This window comes from Ornithorhynchus anatinus, chromosome 1, assembly GCF_004115215.2.
Source record: "Ornithorhynchus anatinus isolate Pmale09 chromosome 1, mOrnAna1.pri.v4, whole genome shotgun sequence".
Classification (NCBI taxonomy): domain Eukaryota; kingdom Metazoa; phylum Chordata; class Mammalia; order Monotremata; family Ornithorhynchidae; genus Ornithorhynchus; species Ornithorhynchus anatinus.
The window spans coordinates 107,202,727-107,223,265 of NC_041728.1; the positions used below are offsets into that span (position 1 = coordinate 107,202,727).

At 44.8% G+C, this 20,539-nt stretch overlaps 1 protein-coding gene and 1 non-coding gene across 2 annotated transcripts in view; both read left to right on the forward strand.

Annotated features, from left to right (window-relative positions):
- ATR (ATR serine/threonine kinase) overlaps positions 1-20,539 on the forward strand; it is a 114,436-nt gene that overhangs the window by 19,686 nt on the left and 74,211 nt on the right. Inside the window, exons 6-16 of the mRNA XM_029064453.2 lie at positions 1,868-2,059; positions 2,257-2,486; positions 5,607-5,759; positions 5,940-6,135; positions 9,110-9,369; positions 12,458-12,648; positions 12,740-12,840; positions 13,633-13,804; positions 16,356-16,526; positions 18,096-18,290; positions 19,666-19,851. Of these exons, the coding sequence (XP_028920286.1) occupies positions 1,868-2,059; positions 2,257-2,486; positions 5,607-5,759; positions 5,940-6,135; positions 9,110-9,369; positions 12,458-12,648; positions 12,740-12,840; positions 13,633-13,804; positions 16,356-16,526; positions 18,096-18,290; positions 19,666-19,851 (2,047 nt within the window). The remainder of the gene's footprint in view (positions 1-1,867; positions 2,060-2,256; positions 2,487-5,606; positions 5,760-5,939; positions 6,136-9,109; positions 9,370-12,457; positions 12,649-12,739; positions 12,841-13,632; positions 13,805-16,355; positions 16,527-18,095; positions 18,291-19,665; positions 19,852-20,539) is intronic.
- LOC114816175 lies at positions 4,125-4,262 on the forward strand. Its single transcript, XR_003763946.1, has one exon. It is a non-coding gene; the product is annotated as a small nucleolar RNA SNORA7 (small nucleolar RNA).

The window sequence follows — 20,539 nt, forward strand, 5'->3', positions numbered from 1 at the left end:
GGCCCCTGAAGGATGGGAATGTTTGCTGCTAAGTTCCCCTTTCCCTCCTCTTTCAAAAGTACATGGGGCAGAAATTCAGTCTTGTAAGCCACAGTGGGTGAGGGAGACTTAGGATCAGAAATACTTGTTCTTCCCTAGCCTCGGTTTCCAAGCAAGGCTTTGAGTTTCCATCTTGCAACCTGGCTCACGGGACTCAGTCCCCAGAGTGTCCGGCCATTTGGTTTTAGGCACGGTTAAATTTAGTTCTGTTAATTTTTGGCTTGCAGTCAGAGTTGTTGGACACCTTTGATTTAAATTGATTTTTCACGTCTGGCCTTTTCCAGTTCTCTGGTTTCAAAAACATCAGCATCCGTGATGCTGTTTTTATAGACTAATAACCTGTCATTAAAAATCAGCAAATATTGAGGAATAAAACTATACTTAGCAATAATTAACTTGTATCTACCCCAGTGCTTAGAAAGGTGTTTGAAACGTAGTAAGTGCTTAATAAAAACCATAAAAAAATGATCTTTTCATTGTGTATAGTGTTACTCAGTGACTAGTGTTCTTAATGCCGTGAAAACAGTGGGAGGCAAAAGAGCGCTCAACAAAAAGTAGTTTCCCCTAGGAAATAACGTAAACCACATCGATACATTCCCCAAATATAAAAAGTATATATTGACTAGAGGAGTATAAATTCATTTTAAAACAGTGCTAAAATCAACCAGTCGTATTTACTGAACATTTATTGTGTGCAGAGCACTGTACTAAGCCGCTGATAGAGAAGCAGCGTGGCTCAGTGGAAAGAGCACGGGCTTGGGAGAAAGAGGTCATGGGTTCGCATCCCTGCTCTGCCACTTGTCAGCTGTGTGACTGTGGGCAAGTCACTTAACTTCTCTGTGCCTCAGTTACCTCATCTGTAAAATGGGGATTAAGACTGTGAGCCTCATGTGGGACAACCTGATTACCCTGTGTCTACCCCAGCGCTTAGAACAGTGCTCGGCACATAGTAAGCGCTTAACAAATACCAACATTATTATTATTATTAGTAAGCGCTTAACAAATACCAACATTAAGTATTACAGCACAACAGTATAACAGAAACATTCCCCGCTCACAGCAAGCTTACAGTCCAGAGGAGTTATGTCATATTCTATTGTTCAAAGACACCTTATTCTTACAACTACAGTTCTTTCTGTATTCAGTGCCAAACAATAAACAGAGAGCTGTTGAACCGGCTTTGAGATCTCTCTAGGCGAGTTAGTATCTTAGAAAGATGGATGGGAAGAGGCAGAGAGCAAGGTGTTCAAGCCAAGGTAGACTTTGGAAGGGCTAAAAAACTGAAAAAGCACTACAGGAAATTCTGGCATTAAAATTCAACAGCGTTATTGCAAAAAATGTTGAAGAAGCTACATGTCATAGGGGAGAGAGCACGGGCTTGGGAGTCAGAAGGTCATGGGTTCTATTCCCAGCTCTTCCACTTGTCTGCTGTGTGACCATGGGCAAGTCAGTTGCCTTCTCTGGGCCTCATTTACCTCTTCTGTAGAATGGGGATTGAGACTGTGAGCCCCACGTGAGGCGGAGGCTATGTCCAACTTGATTTGCTTGTGTCCACCTCAGCACTTAGTACAGCGTCTCACACATAGTAAGCACTTAACAAGTATCATAATTATCATTATAAGAAAAGATGTGCTTTGTAACAGTTTCTCATTTTTTAATGGTAGACCATAGGCACATTCCAAATTTCAGTCCCGAACAGTTTTTTATATTTTCCCGTCGCAAGTTTTGCATTTCAAGAATTTACACGTTACATACCCGTGTATAGTGTCTGTCTAACTTTTGACTAGATTTCTATTGAAGGTACTAGACTAACTGCGATTCGTTATAGGATTAGCCACGTGGACATGAGCAAGAAAAGTACATTATGGAATGCACTGGGGAAGAAAGCTGAATCTCTTCTGACTCCCACTGAAGAAGCTACTCTGGCAAATTCTGTTATTCCAAAAATGGAAGGTATTTCTGTTGTCTTGCGGCTAGCTGCCCTGTGCACTGTTCACTGTGGTCCGCAGAACTTACGCAGGTAAAAACAACCGGGAGAGTATTTTCTGTTTTCTAGTTTCTTTCAGTGAGACTATTACATTATTCAGAAACTAATGTGTTTATATAAAATTTCACCAGAAGTATATAGCCTTAAGCAATTTTTTTTTCCAAAGGTGACGGTAGAATGCCATTTGAAATACAAATTTGTGTTCTGATGAGTTACATTTTCTCTTCTAGTTGCCTGGATTATAAAGATGTTGACGTGGGTAGCTTTAGCCGTCATAAACGGAAGATGAGATCTTCAGACACAGTAGTAAATTTAGACCTAACTTGGATCTCTTTGGACGTTATCACAAAAGTGCTAAAGTTCTGTAGGAGTTTCATTGAATCTTCAGTTCAGATATCTGACCTGGAACCAGTAATTGATAGACTGGTGAAAATTTATGATGCTGTGTTTTATATGCAAGGTGAGTTGTTGGGATAAATAGCTGACCGTCTGTTTTGTACTTGTCCTGTTTCTTTCCACGTAACACAAATAAATAATGTCTTGGATTTAAGGGCACAGATGTTTGTAATACTCAAGTTTCAGATTTATCAATTCTGACAGCACCGTTATCTTTCTAGGAAAAACAGTTTTCCATTTGGGAAAAGCATTAGATCTTATTTAAGAAAGTTCCAGACATATCACAGGACCAGAGGAGTAGAGGAATTATAACGAGTCCCCTGAATCATTACTTCTACAAAACTGTTATAAACCAACTCATGCAGGAGGGAAACTCTGTCTCATAGAAAATACCTTATTGCACTGTTCATTTGAGATTCTTGCAGTTCATTTCTTGGTCCATGTTGTGCGAATGTGTTGGCTGTGTGAATAAAGCTAATTCCATAGAGAATTATTTCTGTCGTCATCATCGTTAAACAGCAATTTGGCCTGGTGGAAAAAGTATGGGCCCTGGGAGTCAGAAGAATAATAATAATGATGGTATTTGTTAAGCGCTTACTATGTGCACAGCGCTGTTCCAAGTGCTGGGTGAGGATACAAGGTGATCAGGTTGTGGGGTTCACAGTCTTAATCCCCATTTTCCAGATGAGGTAACTGAAGCTCAGAGAAGTTAAGTGACTGGCCCAAAGTCACACAGCTGACAAGCGGTGGAACCGGGATTAGAACCCATGACCTCTGACTCCCAAGCCCGGGCTCTTTCCACTGAGCCACGCTGCTTCTCACCCTGGGTTCAAGTCCTGGCTCTGCCCCTTGTCCGCTATGTGACCTTGGGCAAGTTGCCTAATTGCTTTCTGAGCGTCAGTTACCTCACCTGTAAAATGGGGACTAAGTCCGTGAGTCCCATGTAGAAGGGGACTGTTTCCAACCTGATTAGTTTGTGTCTCCCCAGTGCCTGATACATAGCAGGCACTTAATAGATACCTTTAAAAAAAAACAAAACAGTTTTTATTGAATCTGCTTTGTAGATTGTGCTATATTAGTTCTTATTTACTCTCTTAAATAGCTGACAGTCTACTGGTGGAGATGCATAAACCCAAGATCGCAAATGTACAATTAAAGTGCAAGAGAATATGTAACAAATACACACACAGACTAACAGATGTGCCTAAATTCTGAGATACCGAGACAGTGGGGAGTTTAATCAAAAAGGCTTCATGTTGGAAAATGTTTTAGGACTTTGAAGGCTGAGGGATGTGTATTTTGGCTGACCGAGGGAGCGGCATGGCTTAATAGATAGGGGACGGGCCTGGGAGTCAGAAGGACATGAGTTCTAATCCTGGCTCTTCTACTCGTCTGATCTGTGACCTTGGACAAGTCACTTCACTTCTCTGTGCCTCAATTCCCTCATCTGTAAAATGGGGATGAAGACTGTGAGCCCCATGTGGGACAGGGACTGTGTCCAACCTGATGATCTTGAATCTACCCCAGTACTTAGAAAAGTGCTTGACTCATAGTAAGTGCTTAACAAATATCATCATCATCACTATTATTATCATTATCCCAGTTAGAAATGATGCGAGCAATAACTCAGAAGTGGGAGAGTTTGAGTGTGGGATGGTGAGGAGAAAGAAAACGTCCAATTGGAGTGTAGTAAAAAGCGAGGCCCGTCTCAGGGTCGCACCTGGAGACTTTCCACTACTCTACCAGTCACGACTATGGGAGGGAGAGTCAAGCAGAGGCCTACCCATTCCATTCCTAGCTTGGCTAGTGGCTAGCAAGTGGAAGGCAATCTGTTACAAGTCCAAACTCAGCTGTGCTGGGCAGAGCGGCACGGGAGAGAGTCAGGGCGGAGGCTCGAGTTTACTGCGCGGAAGGCAGCGACGGTAAACCACTTCCATATTTTGACCAAGAAAACTCTATTCACTACTGGAACGATTGCAGATGGAGAGCGGGGCGTACTGGGAGAGATGTGTCTGTGGTGTCGCTGTGGGTCAGAAATGACGGCGTAAGGCAAGAAAGTGAGAACAGTGGGTGGGGAGGAAGCCAGCTAGGGGAGAGCCTTGAAATCGATGGTTAAGAGTTTTAGTTAATGTGACTGGTGATGGGAACCAACTCTGTGGACTTTTCAGGAGCAGGGTGATGTGAACAGAATTGTGCTCAAGTTGCTCCATGTTTATGAGCGTATAGGACTACCCCAGGGAGAGGCTGGGGGCCAGAGAGACTGGACTAGCAAGGAGATTCATTCAATAGTACTTATTGAGCGCTTACTATGTGCAGAGCACTGTTCTGATGAATACAGTAATATGGGTGGAGCATAAAGGTTTAGGTTAGGATAGTGTTGTCCTCTCCCAACCGCCTAATACAGTGTTCTGCACATAGTAAACACTCAATAAATACCATCGGTAACCTTTGAGGAAGAATTGGCAGGATTTTAGAACAGTTCGGATGTGGGAGGTCAAAGAGACTTGAGTTCCAAGATGAGTCCGAGGTTGCTGTTATTTGGGGCACAGAGGGGAGTCAACCGTGATTGAAAGGTATTGTAGAAAAGAATTTAAGGAATTCTGTTTTTGACTCAAGTCTGAGATTATGGATGTGTAATAATTCAAGTGGAAATCCCAGAGACTGGAAGAGACAAGGCTAGACATATAGATTTGTTGAGGGGGAAATGGGAAAATAGGATGGGGACACGTGATTAATCAAGGAAGACCCTCTGGAGGAGATGTAATTTCAGAAGGGCTTTGAAGATGGAGAGCAGTGGTCTGCTGGATATGAAGAGAGGAGAGTGCAGAGAGGAAGAGGAGGTATGAGAAAAAGGGAAAAATGTAGGCAGGAGGAGAAATGAGAACAAAGCCGTCGGATTGGCTTGTACTTTCCCAAGTGCCTAGTACAGCCCTCTACCTATAGGGGCCCAACAATTGCTTTTGACTGTCTGATGGAGCAGACAATCCTACCGGTGCTTAGCAAATCTAGGTGCAGAAAGCGGAGAGATTAGATATCACCCAAACAAAAATGAGCAGTCCAAGAGATAAACCAAAGAGTTGCTAATTGCGTAGCCTGAGAATTTTCACCCATTCCTGAACTAAGATAACTGGGCTCCAGTTATCTCTATTCAGTTTGTTCATCTCTTGTGTGTGTGTTTCCCCAGTAAAGTGCCCATTTGAAGAGCAGATCCTTGAGGACATTTGCGGAATATTGTCTCTGCCGTGGATTTGCAACCACTCTGATGAGGATTCTTATAAATTAACCCCATTTGGCACTAGTCTTTTGGCTGTGAGTCAGAGGATTTCAGATTGTTTTTGTAAGTATGCTTATGTAGTTCAAGCCTTCTCTCTGTGTTGTAGTTTAATGATTTAAAAGTCTAATTTGGGGAGAGTGACCGTATTAGAACTCTACCGTTTTAAAACACTTGTTGATTTTTTTTTACCACTGCGTCTCGTAGTGGTACGGGAAATCTGTTCAATCGTTTTCTTCTTTTCAGCCCCACAGGTTCAGGCTCAATGTGTATTTCTTCTGACTCTGCTCCCCAAAAACATATTCCTTGAGTGGAGAACAGCAGTGTTCTATTGGGCACTGCAAAGTTCTCATGAAATTATCCGGGCCAGTTGTGTTAAAGCGTTTCCTCTCATGCTGCATCAACAGATTACAGACTCTTGCAAAGTTCCCAAGAAGTTCATGTATGTATGTGAGGTGCTTTTATTTAATCGGGTTCAAACTGTCATTCGTTCAGTTGTATTTATGGAGTGCTTACTGTGTGCAGAGCACTGTACTAAGCTATTGAGAAAGTACAGTATGGTAATAAACAGGGACATTCCCTGCCCACCGTGAGCTTACGGTCTAGAGGGGGAGTTTACAGTAATAGGAATAGTTTTTATTAAATACCTGCTCTGCAAAACACTGTACTAATCATAACTGGGTGAGAATGAGAATTAGAGGAGTTTTTTTTATAGTATTTAAGCGCTTACAATGTGCAAGCTAATCAAATTGGACACGGTCCATGCCCCACATGGGGCTCACAGTCTCAATCCCCATTTTACAGGTGAGGTGACGGAAGCACAGAGAAGTTAAGTGACTTGTCCGAGCTCACGCAACAGGCAAGTGGAAGAGCCGGGATTAGAACCCCCCAGTGGACTCTCTGTTTTAGAAGTAGGGGGAAAGGAGGCTGGCACCAGATAACGTGAGAAGAGAAGAAACAATAAGACACATAAACAGGAAAGATAAAGACATAGATAAATGCAGAAGAAAATACAGAAAAGGCAATAGAGCATTAATTCATTCATTCAATAGTACTTATTGAGCGCTTACTATGTGCAGAGCACTGTACTAAGCGCTTGGCATGTTCAAATCGGTAACAGATAGAGACAGTCCCTGCCCTTTGATGGGCTTACAGTCTAATCGGGACTTCTCTCCTAGACCCCCTCCAATCTGGCTTCCGTCCCCTCCACTCTACCGAGACTGCTCTCTCTAAGGTCACCAATGACCTCCTTCTTGCCAAATCCAATGGCTCCTACTCCATTCTGATCCTCCTTGACCTCTCTGCTGCCTTTGACACTGTCGACCATCCCCTCCTCCTCCATACCTTATCTCACCTTGGCTTCACGGACTCTGTCCTCTCCTGGTTCTCCTCTTACCTCTCTGGCCGATCATTCTCGGTCTCCTACGCTGGAGCCTCCTCCCCCTCCCATCCTTTAACTGTTGGAGTTCCTCAAGGGTCAGTTCTTGGCCCTCTTCTGTTCTCCATTTACACTCACTCCCTCGGTGAACTCATCCGCTCTCACGGCTTTGACTACCATCTCTACGCAGATGACACGCAGATCTACATCTCCGCCCCTGCCTCCGTGCCTCCGGGACGTCTCCACCTGGATGTCGGCCCGCCACCTAAAACTCAACATGAGCAAGACTGAGCTCCTCATCTTCCCTCCCAAGCTCGGTCCGCTCCCAGACTTCTCCATCACCGTGGATGGCACGACCATCCTTCCCGTCCCGCAGGCCCTCAATCTCGGTGTCATCCTTGACTCGTCCCTCTCGTTCACCCCACACATCCTATCCGTTACCAAGACATGCCGGTTTCACCTCTACAATATCACCAAGATCCGCCCTTTCCTCTCCACCCAAACGGCTACCTTACTATTACGGGCTCTCGTTATATCCCGGCTAGACTACTGTGTCAGCCTTCTCTCTGACCTCCCTTCCTCCTCTCTCGCCCCGCTCCGGTCTATTCTTCACTCCGCTGCCCGGCTCATCTTCCTGCAGAAACGATCTGGGCATGTCACTCCCCTTCTTAAACAACTCCAGTGGTTGCCTATCGACCTCCGCTCCAAACAAAAACTCCTCACTCTAGGCTTCGAGGCTCTCCATCACCTTGCCCCTTCCTACCTCTCCTCCCTTCTCTCTTTCTACCGCCCACCCCGCACGCTCCGCTCCTCTGCCGCCCACCTCCTCGCCGTCCCTCGGTCTCGCCTATCCCGCCGTCGACCCCTGGGTCACGTCCTCCCGCGATCCTGGAACGCCCTCCCTCCTCACCTCCGCCAAACTGATTCTCTTTCCCTCTTCAAAACCTTACTTAAAAATCACCTCCTCCGAGAGGCCTTCCCAGACTGAGCTCCTCTTCCCCCTCTACTCCCTCTGCCATCCCCCCTTTACCTCTCCGCAGCTAAAGCCTCATTTTCCCCTTTTCCCTCTGCTCCTCCACCTCTCCCTTCCCATCCCCACAGCACTGTACCCGTCCGCTCAACTGTATATATTTTCGTTACCCTATTTATTTTGTTAATGAATTGTACATCGCCTTGATTCTATTTAGTTGCCATTGTTTTTACGAGATGTTCTTCCCCTTGACGCTGTTTAGTGCCATTGTTCTTGTCTGTCCGTCTCCCCCGATTAGACTGTAAGCCCGTCAAACGGCAGGGACTGTCTCTATCTGTTGCCGACTTGTTCATCCCAAGCGCTTAGTACAGTGCTCTGCACATAGTAAGCGCTCAATAAATACTATTGAATGAATGAATAATCGGGACTAATCGGTACTGATCTAGTACAATGACTACGGCAGAATTTCGGACTCTTTGTGGTTCAGCAGTCAAAATAATCATCACTGCAGCCACAGCGTCGCCCTCCTTCTCAACATGTAAGAGGTTGAGAAGGCTTCACGTTAGGGCTGGTTCTTCTCCCTGACATGATGCATCAAAGCCGGAAGACCCTGCGATGAGCCGGGGCGGCTCTTCCCCTGGACGGCAGAGCTCTGGTCTAAAAGGACCTGGCAGAGAGCCTCTCGCCCACAGAAATTTGTAGTGGGAGAGTGGTCGATGTGTAGAACATTTCAAAATGAGAAGCAACGTAGCCTAGTGGATAGAGCACGGGTCTGGGAGTCAGAAGGACCTGGGTTCTAATCTCAGCTCTGCCACTTGTCTGCTGCGGGACCTAAGGCAGGTCACCTCACTTCTCTGTGCCTCACTTACCCTGTCTGTGTAAATGGGGATTAAGACTGTGAGCTCCATGTGGGACAAGGACTGTGTCCACCCGTTAGCGTCTATCTTCCCCCAGCGTTTAGTGCTTGGCACATAGCGAGCGCTTAACAATGTGAAGCAAAATAATTAGAAAATACATTTTAAAATCCAGCAAAATAACTTTTGTTTTTTCCTCTTTTTTTTTTTCAAGAGATCAAGTCAAAGAGGATTCCGACTTGGTCAAAAAGGAATTTGCCAGCGTACTTGGACAGCTGAGCTGTAGCCTTTGTGGCACATTTGAGTTAAAACCACCTGTAACAGAACCTGCCTTGGAACATGGAACTGGTGGTTTCTTCTGTAAAAACCTCACAGCTACTTCTCATGAGCACACATGTTCTCTACTGCAAGCCTCTGTTTTCAAGCCTTTCCTTTTCCTTCTAAAAAGAAAGGTGCCCAGCGCAGTAAAATTAGGTAAATGACTTGTTTTCAAGTTAATTGTATTGTAATAAAGTTGTGGTGGAAAAAAGATCCCTTTATTTGTCTTGCAAATTAGCATTTACTGGAAAAAATATCTCCAGAGAAGTAATAATTCTAATAAAAATGGATTGGATGGCCTTTATGGTCTCTGCCTGCAGGGTGATCTCAGACAACTCTTCTAATTTATCTGTGCCTCAGCTTCCTCATCTGTAAAAATGGAAATTTGATACTTAGATTGTAAGCCTTACGCGGGAGAGAGACTGTGTCCTACCTGATCATCTTCTGCCTACCGTAGCGCTTGGTACAATGCATGATACATAGGAAGTGCTCAAGAAATATCATTATCATCATTATTATTACTATGTAATGGAAAGAGCATTGGACTGTAAAGTTTTTATCTTAACTCTTCCAGATGTGTGTGACCTTGGGCAATTTTGATTCTATATTGCTGAGAAAAAATCTCCAGATTCTGTAACTATTATCTGGACGTGACACTTTCTGAATTCAAATCAGTGGATACTGAAGCCCAGGTTCCTTAAGATACCCAGTGCGTGGAGGAACTCTAGTTGCTGGCTTTACTTAGGTTTATTTCAGTAAATCCTCCTAATCCATAGAATAATTTTTATCTGCCTGTCTGGATTTTTCTGCCTGGAGGGATGACAATATTAAGAAGCTCTTTGTCTGGTTTAAGGGTCTCAATTCTTGGTTGTTTGTAAGCCAGTGTTGTCAGCGTATTTCCCATGGGAGCTGCTTTCCAACACACTCCCGTGTCCGTAGGTACAGTGTGGTATCGATCTATTGATTAACTTGCAAATGTAGGCTAACTTGGATTTTCCGTATGTATTTTAACATCATTTTGCATTTTTGATGTGGGAATCTTCGTGTTCAAAAAAGAAGCCACCGATGGTGACATTTCCCTTACGAGTGCATGTGTGACTGAAAAGAGGAAGGCAGGGAAGTCCTGGCCATGTATTGCATACAAAAAGCCTGTCCCTTTCTTTCATTCATTCAGTTTTTATTGAGTTCTGTGTGCAGAACACTGTACTAGAGAAGCAGCGTGGCTCAGTGGAAAGAGCCCGGGCTGGGGAGTCAGGGGTCATGAGTTCGAATCCAAGCTCTGCCCCTTGTCAGCTGTGTGACTGTGGGCGAGTCACTTCACTTCTCTGTGCCTCAGTTCCCTCATCTGTAAAATGGAAATTAACTGTGAGCCTCACGTGGGACAACCTGATGACCCTGTATCTACCCCAGCACTTAGAACAGTGCTCTGCACATAGTAAGCGCTTAACAAATACCAACATTATTATTATTATCACTAAGCACTTGGGAGAGTACAAGGAGAGAGCAAGGTGTTGTGGATAGAGCATGGGCCTGGGAGTCACAAGGTCATGGGTTTTAAAATCCCAGCTCCTCCACTTGTCTGCTGTGTGACCTTGGGCAAGTCACTTCAATGTCACTTCACTTCTGGTGCCCTCAGTTAACTCATCTGTAAAATGGGGATTCACTCAATCGTATTTATTGAGCGCTTACTGTGTGGAGAGCACTGTACTAAGCACTTGGAAAGTATAGTTTGACAACAGATAGAGACAATCCCTACCCAACACCGGGCGCACAGTCTAGAAGGGGGAGACAGACAACAAAACACAACAAGTAGACAGGCATCAATAGCATCAAAGTAGATAAATAGAACTGGGATTGAGACTGAGCCCCACGTGGGACAGAAACTGTGTCCAACATGATTTGCTTGCTTAGTAGAATGCCTGGCACATAGAAAGTGCTTAACAAATACCATTTTTTTTAATATACTATAACAAAAACAGATATATTCCATGCCCACAACGAGTTTACAGTCTGGGAGCCAGAAGGGGGGAAAGGGCAGTGGTGAGACAGACATTAATATGAATAAATTACAGATATGTACATAAATGGTGTGGGGCTGGGAGGAGGGATGAATGAAGGGAGCAAGTCAAGGTAACGCAGAAGGGAGTGGGAGAAGAGGAAAGGAGGGCTTAGTCTGGGAAGACCTCTTGAAGGAGATGTACCTTCACTAAGGCTTTGTACTAGTCCCTTGTACTATCATATTTGATGTTTGCAGTGCCTGGCACTGTTTTGTTTTTGCTTCCTTGTCTTTCCGTCCCTCCAAAGCTTTCTCCTTTCTTAATTGCAGTATCCCCTAGATTGAAATTATTTTTGTGCAGGGATCATAAGTGTTAATGATTTTGCATTCTCTGAAGCTCTTTGTATAGTAATGTGTACAAAGTATGCGCTCAGTAAATAATTTTGAGTGATTAATGCCTTGTGTATCTCTTGGATAATTCACAGCAGTCAAGATAGTAGCATTACAGGTCTCATCATTGGTCCTTCCTCATATCATCAATCTTTTTTCTTTATTTTTCTTTTTATGGCATTGTACTATATACTATATCACTATATATACTATATATACTATGCTATTACTATACTATATATACTACTATACTATATTATATACACTATTATATATTATTATATATATACACTAAGCACTGGAGAGAGTACAGTGTAACAGAGTTGGTAGACACATTCCCGACTAACAAAAGCACTTACTATGTGCCCGGCGCTGTACTGAGCGCTGGGGTGAATTCAAGCTAATCAGGTTGGACGCAGTCCGTGTCCCACATGGGATTCCCGGTCTCAACCCCCATTTTACAAATGAGGTAACCGAGGCACGGAGAATTTAAGTGATCTTCCCTTGCTTTCGATGCACTGTCTTTTGGGCTTCATCAAGTGTGGGAGAGGTTATTAGACTGCGGAAAACAATTTGAGTAGCTCTCAGGGTTTCAATCAGTGGTATCTGTCAGGCGCTTACTGTGTGCAGCATACCTTACTAAGCACCTGCTTCTCCCTAGCTTCTTCCAGAAATACCAGTAATATGGTCTAATTTAATGCCGACTGTTGAAATGCAGCTTATTAATTTGACAAGCCGCCGTCTTAATTGGCCTTTAGCAATTTGTTTTTGTGTTGATTCTGTGATCGAACAGTTAGTAATATTCAGATCTGCGCATTTTTAAAGTTATTAATGAGATATTTATGTCTTACGTCGCAGCATTTGTGGATAGTATACCTGACCTCTGCAAGCACCTCAATTTTAGGGAACCTGAAGCAGATGTAAAAGACATCCTCGGTGCTCTATTAAATTTAATGGTAGACCCGGACAAGGATGTAAGAATGGCTTTCAGCGAAAACATCAGGCACATATTAGAATCAGTGGACCCTGAAGATGGATTTATAAAAGAGGTTGGTGATTTTCTTGTATAAATATAGGCCTTATTGCAGACTTCCTGAAACCATTTAAAGCGATCTGTGCAATTTATTTTGGTTATCACAGCTTTTTGTCTCAAGAATGAGAGAAGCATATACGCACGCTCAAATATCAAGAAATAATGAACTGAAGGATACCTTGATTCTTACGACGGGGGATATCGGAAGGTATATTTGGCACTTTAAACTCTCTCACTTAGTGTTCTCTAATTGGGTATTGTCAACTGCTCTGTTTGGCCATTTGGGGGAAAAAATCCATCCATCCCATGGATTAAATTGTGCTCTCCCCAGGTTCTCCTCCATTATCCCAAACAGGCCCTTTCCGACTCCCTGTTCCCCATAAGACACCGTCTTCCTCAGTTCCTGAGTTCCTCTCCCTCTGCATTTCAGAATCAGTCATTCATTTCAGTCGCATTTACAGAGCGCTTACCATGTGCAGAGCACTGTACCAAGCTCTTGGAAAGTACAATTCAGCAATAAAGAGAGACAATCCCTTCCCACAATGGGTTTACAGTCTAGAAGGGATGGGGGGCAGACATCAAAACAAGTAAAGAGTCAATCAGACTCTACTGAGTCTGTACTAAGTGCGGTGCAAAGAGTTGTTAGACCCATTCCATGAGTAGTTGAGGACTATGGGGGTGGGGTTGTGAAAGAGAATGGGGGATGTCCTTTTTTGACAGCATCCTACATACTGTGATATGCAATAAGGTTGGAATGGAAGAAAGATGTCTTTGAATGTTTATTTCCCTGCCTTTAGACAGACACCTTTTGATCCCAGCCCTCACAAAAATTTAGCCTTTATTTCAAACGTAGCGGGTCGAGATTGATAGTGTGCTAAATAGTCCACGCTCCTCACTTTTCAAAGTTACGCCAGTAGGTGATACCCTTCTGAGAAGTTGTTTCTTGACTTTTTCCACTAGTATCATCTTGAGGCCCTAATAAAATCTTCTTTCTCATAAGGGCGGCAAAAGGTGACTTGGTGCCATTTTCACTGTTGCACCTGTTGCACTGTTTGCTATCCAAGTCATCCTCTATCTCCGGCGCAGCCTATACGGAAATCAGAGCCCTGGCCGCAGCCAAGTGTGTTAAACTGCAAGCGTTTTTCAGCCAGTACAAGAAGCCGATCTGTCAGGTAAGGGAGAGGTCGGTTAAGCCGACCGTTTGGCTCGAGCTACGGGTTGCTCGCCGGGAACGCTGGGGTTGCTATTTTACTAATTTGAAAGCGGGTTTTACGTTGGGGTTGCAGGGATAGATTTTTGCCATTGTGACATGGCGGGAACATGTAACTCCCAGTGGACATTCAGTCGGTTGTATTTATTGGGCACTTACTGTACTAAGCTCTGGGATGAGTACGGAGTAACAATATAACAGATACATTCCCTGCACACAACAAGCTTACAGTCTAGAGAGGGAGAAGCAGCGTGGCTTAGTGGGTAGAGCACGGGCCTGGGAGTCAGAAGGACCTGGGTTCATTCATTCATTCAATCATATTTATTGAGTGCTTACTGTGTGCAGAGCACTGTACTAAGCGCTTGGAATGTACAATTCGGCAACAGAGATGCTCCCTGCCCAACAACGGGCTCACAGTCTGGGAAAGACAGACAACAAAACAAAACAAGTAGTCAGGCGTCAATACCATCAAGATAAATAGAATCATAGATATCTAGAAATCATTAACAAAATAGAGTAATAAATTATATGCCCAAGTGCTGTGGGGAGGGGAAGTGGGAAGAGGTTTTGATCCCGGCTCTGCCACACCTGCTGTGTGACCTTGGGCGAGTCACTTCACTTCTCTGCGCTTCTTCATCTGTAAAATGGGGATTAAGAGTGTGAGCTCCATGTGGGACAGGGACTTGTGTCCAACCTGATTAACTTGTATCTACCCCAGGGCTTAGAACAGTGCTTGGCACATAGTCAGCGCTTAACAAGTGCCAATATTATTATAATTATTACAGATAAGTACATAACTGCTGTGGCTCAGCCAGTATAGCCACACTGAGGCCCATGTCCTTTAGGGAACCCATTCTCGCTAATTGGGAACCCCATTAAAAACCTACCGATGTCAGGTCTTGCATGCGGGGCCTGAGACCGCAGGGCTGCACTACTGTGAAGTCAAACCCCACTGGGCTCGAGCCAAGTTTGGCTGATCTGCCTGGCCTCCTGTTAGACCCTCCACTCTGAGTGGAAAGTCGGCAGTCAATCAGTCGTGTTTATTGAGCACTTACTCTGTGCGTAGCACTTGTAGTAAGCCATTGGGAGAATACAATATAGTAATATAATAATAACAATAATAATAATCCTGTTATTTGTAAGCATTTACTATGTGCCAAGCACTGTTCTAAGCGCTGGGGTAGATACAAGCTGATCAGGTTGTCCCACGTGGGGCTCACGGTCTTAATCCCCATTTGACAGATGAGGTAACTGAGGCCCAGAGAAGTTAAGTGACTTTTCCAAAGTCACACAGCTGACAAGTGGCGGAGCCGGGATTAGACCCGTGACCTCTGACTCCCAAGCCCGGGCTTTTTCCACAGAGCCATGCTGCTTCTCAATATGAAAGACACATCCCTGCCCACAGCGAGCTTAGGGTCTAGAGGGGGAGACAGACATTAATATAAATAAATAAAATGACAAACATGTACATGAGGGGATGGAAAGGGGCGGTGAATAAAGAAAGCAAGTCAGGGCGACGCAGAAGGGAGTGGAAGAGAAGGAAAAGAGGGCTTAGTGTCTTCAGTAAGGTTTTGAAAGGGAGGGCGAGCAACTGGAAGATGTGAAGAGGGAGGATGGGCCAGGTAGGGGCAGGACGTGGGTAGGAGGTCGGTGGCTGGATAGAGAACGAGATGGAGGTACAGTGAGAAGGTTAGCGTTAGCAGTACAGTGACTTGGGTGTCCCTCCGATGTTGCAAGCATCACTTTGTGGGGCAGTATCACCTGCCCTGAAATCTGTCTCCACCAGGGCCAGTCGCGCCCGTGCCCCGCTGCTTCTGGAGTCCAGACCCCATTCCGGTCGATCCCAAGCCTCAGGGCCACGGCCTGGAGTTGAGATCTAACTCGGAATGATACCGATTTTCTATAGCCAAGCAGTTCGTCAGACCCCTTAAGCCAGTGAAAATAGTGCTGAGGCAGATGGGTTGTTGTACGCATCAGCAGCCTTTTCCTCTGACTCCAGTGAAGGGTAGAAGTTGCGGCACAATTTAGAACCCATTGCTGGGGTCACTGAAGTAACTTAATGATAGGGGAGAAGAAAAGAAAAAATAGGGTTGTAGAGCAATAGAAGATACTTTTGTTGTTTAAATGGAAAAAAATCTGCTTTTTGCTGTGATGTTAATGAAAATAGTGCTTTGCCTTTTCTATTTATTTTGAAGTTCAAATGTGTCTCCAGACATTTAACCTTTTTAACTCCAGTGGATTTTCTGTTTTCTTTTTCATGGTATGTAAGTGCTTAGTATGGTATGTGTGCTAAGCACTGGGGAGATGCAAACTAACTGTCCATAACCCCCACGGGACTCAGGTCTTAATCCTCATTTTACAGATGAGGAAACTGAGGTGAAGCGAAGTGACTTGCCCAAAGTCCTTCTGAATCCCAGACCCGTGCTCTATCCACTAGGCAATACTGCTTCTCTCAAGTGACCTAAACTTTCTTTTGCATAAAAGAACCTGACCTTTGGTTGATTGTGTTCTAGTTTTTGGTGGAAGCCCTCCACTCCGGCAGGATGACCTCCCGTCCCGACACCCCAGACCAGAATGACGAGGAGCGGAAACAAGATGCCGCTCACCGGAGGGAGATGGCCCTCGACACCTTGTCCGAAATCGCCAATGTTTTTGACTTCCCTGATCTTAATCGTTTCTTAACTGTAAGTCCCAGTCAAGTTGACATTTATTCAGTCGTATTTATTGAGCGCTTACCATGTGCACGGCACTGTATTAAGTGCTTGGGAGACTGCAGTGGAAGAATAAGCCAATAAAATCCCTGTCTGCAATGAATTTACCTTCTAGAGGGAGAGACAGATGTTAATATAAGTTACAGATATGTACTCGAGCTCTCCAGCTCTACACATAGTAAGCGCTCAACAAATACTACTGAATGAATGAATGGACAGTCGCACTGCTTTTCTGAACGACTGAGATGTTCAAAGTGGCTCTCAATCCAGGGCTCGGCCCCCTTTCGGGTTTTCGACTCACACAGTTCTCAGCCAATAGCTTCCCGTGCCCGCGCCCTCCAAATCCGCCCACCCCTAGCCCTGGCACCACTTTAACATGACCGGGCTCATGCCCTCCAAATCCATCCACACCCAGCCCTGACACCACTTTTACATGACCGGGTTCTGCCATAGCAACAGAGCGACCCAAGAGATGAGCAGAGGCGGGTGCCCCAGAAAGTAAGTCTGGATTCTGGGATGGCATCTGTGGTGAGTCTATACTACAGACTAGATGTGCCTCCACCCCCTCTCTGGACTAGGCCTAAGAGCCGAGCTGTGGGCCATTAGGTTCTCGGCTTTCCAGTCTCCACGCTTCTAATCGCGTTTCGTTTTGCCTGGGACTCGAGTAACCCCTCATGCGACTTGTGATTTCATCTAATCTAGTAGATCCTAATTTGCACATGTTCTGGTGACTAGACTTTGTGTGGGAGAATGAAAGAAACTACTGTTTTCTCTCTCGGGACCAGAATTCATCTTGGATTAGGCTAAATCCAGAGAACCCGTTTTCCAGTTTCTCCTTGTCACGAAGCGCATTTTTGTTTCGCTCACCCTAGTTTGATGATGCCACGATGATAATACCCTGGGCCAAGTACTGGAATAGATAGCAGATCAGACACAGGCCCTGTCCCATACGGGGCTCATAGTCTGAGAGGAGAGATCTTAACCCTATTTTGCAAATAAGGATGTTGAGGCCCAGAGTGATTTTAAGGGATTTACTTGAGGCCATACAGTAGGTAAGTGACAGACCCGAGATTAGAATCTAGGCGAGTCCTGGGCTCATTCCACCAGGCCAAGCTGCCTCCGTTTCTTCCAAAGAACCAAAAATCCTTTCTGTTTGTCCTCTAAAACTATTAATAAAGTGGGAAATCAGTGAGAGAGACTCTGTCTAGATAAATTGGCTACAATATTCCCGATTAAATTGGGATCCCCCCCATTTTGAAAGAGAAATTTTGCCGTTCTGGATCACTGCAGGGAGAATGGCTTATTCTTTTGCTGCGTATTAAACACATCACGTGAAAGAAATGTGTCCGTGTGCACAATGAAAGGCCCAGGTAAATCTTTTGAGGTAAACTTAGAGGCAAGTTTAATATCGGGGGATAGAGTTGCAGTAAAAAAAAAAAAAAAGAAGAAGCAAAAAAACCTGCTCAGCAAACGTGGTAGCCGGACATTGCATTTCTTGGGAAAGTGGCGTGGTAATGACTGGACCATTTCTTCATTTTTCAGAGGACCCTACAAGTGCTGCTGCCCGATCTTGCTGCCAAAGCCAGTCCCACAGCCTCTGCCCTCATTCGAACCATAGCAAAGCAGCTAAACGTAAACCGAAGAGAGATCCTGATCAACAACTTTAAATACATCTTTTCTCACTTAGTATGTTCCTGTTCCAAGGATGAACTGGAATGTGCACTTCACTTCCTCAAGGTAAACCTGGCTGCTTTCCAAATTCTGCACATCACAGTTAGTGTAGAAACGGATTTAGGATGAGCTCCATCTCTGTGGGTTCTGAAAGAGTCTCAATATGAAGACCAAATCCATTCATAGCCCTAATATTAAAGCACTCTTTGCGCTTACCGTCTGGGAAGCGTTGATCTAGAACCATTTGGCTCATCGTAATTTATCGCTTCCGGGCCCTTGACCGCAGTGAATTGCAGAGCCCATCCTCAGAGGGTTCAGGCTACCTGCCGATTTAATTTAGAGCAGTTGTTGAGACTGCAGTTGATGAAGTCCATCTACCTCTTCTCAGAAGGGAGCTGTCTTTCAAGGGCAGTTTATGTTGAGTTTTTCCCAAATTCAAGTTCTGAGGACTTGCTCTTTCTTGGGAGAATTGTGTTGGCGGTTCCTTTCTGGTGTCATGTTGATATCAGTGTCCCACTTGGCTGTGACTGTACAGAAGACTTTGGCCGGACTGTAATTTGCAGTTGGCCTGTTTGCTTGTCTTTCACTGTTGGTTTTGGTTGATGGCCTGTTGATAGTAAATCTTGGGCAAATTTTTTTTTTTTAAAAAAAAAGAGGTTATCTAAGTGCATTCTATGTTCCAGACACTGTACTAAGCACTGGGGTAGATACAAGCTAATCGGGTTGCATAGGGTCCTTGGCCCATGTGGGGCTTAACCCCCATTTTACAGATGAGAAAATTGAGGCACGGAGAAGTTGTGACTTGCTCAAGGTCGCACAGCAGACAAGTGCAGAGCCAGAATTAGAACTCAGGTCCTCTTACTCCCAAGCCCGTGCTCTTTCCATTGGGCCACTCTGTATTCCTCGGAGTAGAGCCAGAGGTTTCCTAGGTGAAAGAATAGATATCTGCTGCACATCTCTAGACTGTAAGTTCATTATGGGCAGGGAACGTGTCTGCTAAATCTTCAGTATTCTGCTAAATCTCTTGTATTGTACCCTCCCAAGTGCTTAGAACAGTGCTCTGCGTATAGTAAGCGCTCAGTAAATGCCATTGATTTGATTGATGGAGAGTGTCCTTGTAGCTGGAAATACAAAGATGCTGCCCCACTTTCCTGTTTTCCTGTTGTTTTAATCCACTAAAGATGACTGAAGTACAGTCTAGCTTCCTGTTGCTTCCCTGGTGAAGAAGGGTAGGGAAGTAAAAATGCCAGAGGCAGGTCTCAGAAACCTCATAACTACTTCTAAAATCTTCCAACCCTTTTCTTGGACATCTGGAGTCGGATAGGATGCCGATTTTAACGGGCTTCTAAAAGTTGTCGTCTCTCTCCGAGAGCGAGCACCAGTAGGAAGCAGGGAAAATGTAAGCTTTCCTTGTTTCGTGTGTGTTTTTTTCGGTGGTTAGAATGAAACAGAGATAGAATTGGGAAGCTTGCTGAGGCTGGACTTCCAGGGACTGCATAACGAATTGCTGCTCCGCATCGGAGATCACTATCAACAGGTGTTCAACGGGCTGTCGATTCTCGCCTCCTTTGCCTCCAGCGATGACCCGTATCAGGGCCCAAAAGACATCACGTCACCTGAACTGATGGTAAGAAAGCTGTGTGTGTCTTGAGTGGCTGCCTTCCCTCTTTTAAAATTCCATCTTCTATCGGTTGCCGCAAGAACCTCTGGAAGAAAAAATCGGGTAGTTCTGCACCCAACGTCAGGTTCCCGTTTGGTTGGGTCATGGGGTCATCTTCAGGTAATCGAAGGCCCCAGAACGGAAGCTCGGCAGCGTGGTGACGTGTGAGATTGTTTGAAAAAACACGAAAGCCAAAGACAGGTGGATGGTTTTCTCTTCCTCCTTAATTTGTTCAGCCATCTTAACATATGAAGAGGCAAACGTAACACTACACCCCTCTGCCTCAACTGCATTTGTCTTATGGAGATTTAGAGTCCTTTTGGAGCTGAGACTGGATCCGTGGTCTTCAGCCTGTCTTCTGGCCCGAATAGCCTTTTATTAATAAAATGTGGTAGGGGGGACAGACGAACCTCACCCTCTACCTTGTTAATTCTATTGCGTTTTTCTTTCTCTAAAACACATTCACGTTAATGACCTCCTTTTACTCTACCAAACATCCCTGTGAGTTAGGGTGAATAAGATATCATTACATTCATTTTACACATGAGGAAACTGAGATTCAGCAAGGTTAAATGACTTGCCCAGGGTCACCGCGAGCCAGGGACAGAGCGGGACATGGAAACCAAGCCTCCAGACCATGTCCTTTCTGCCTCCC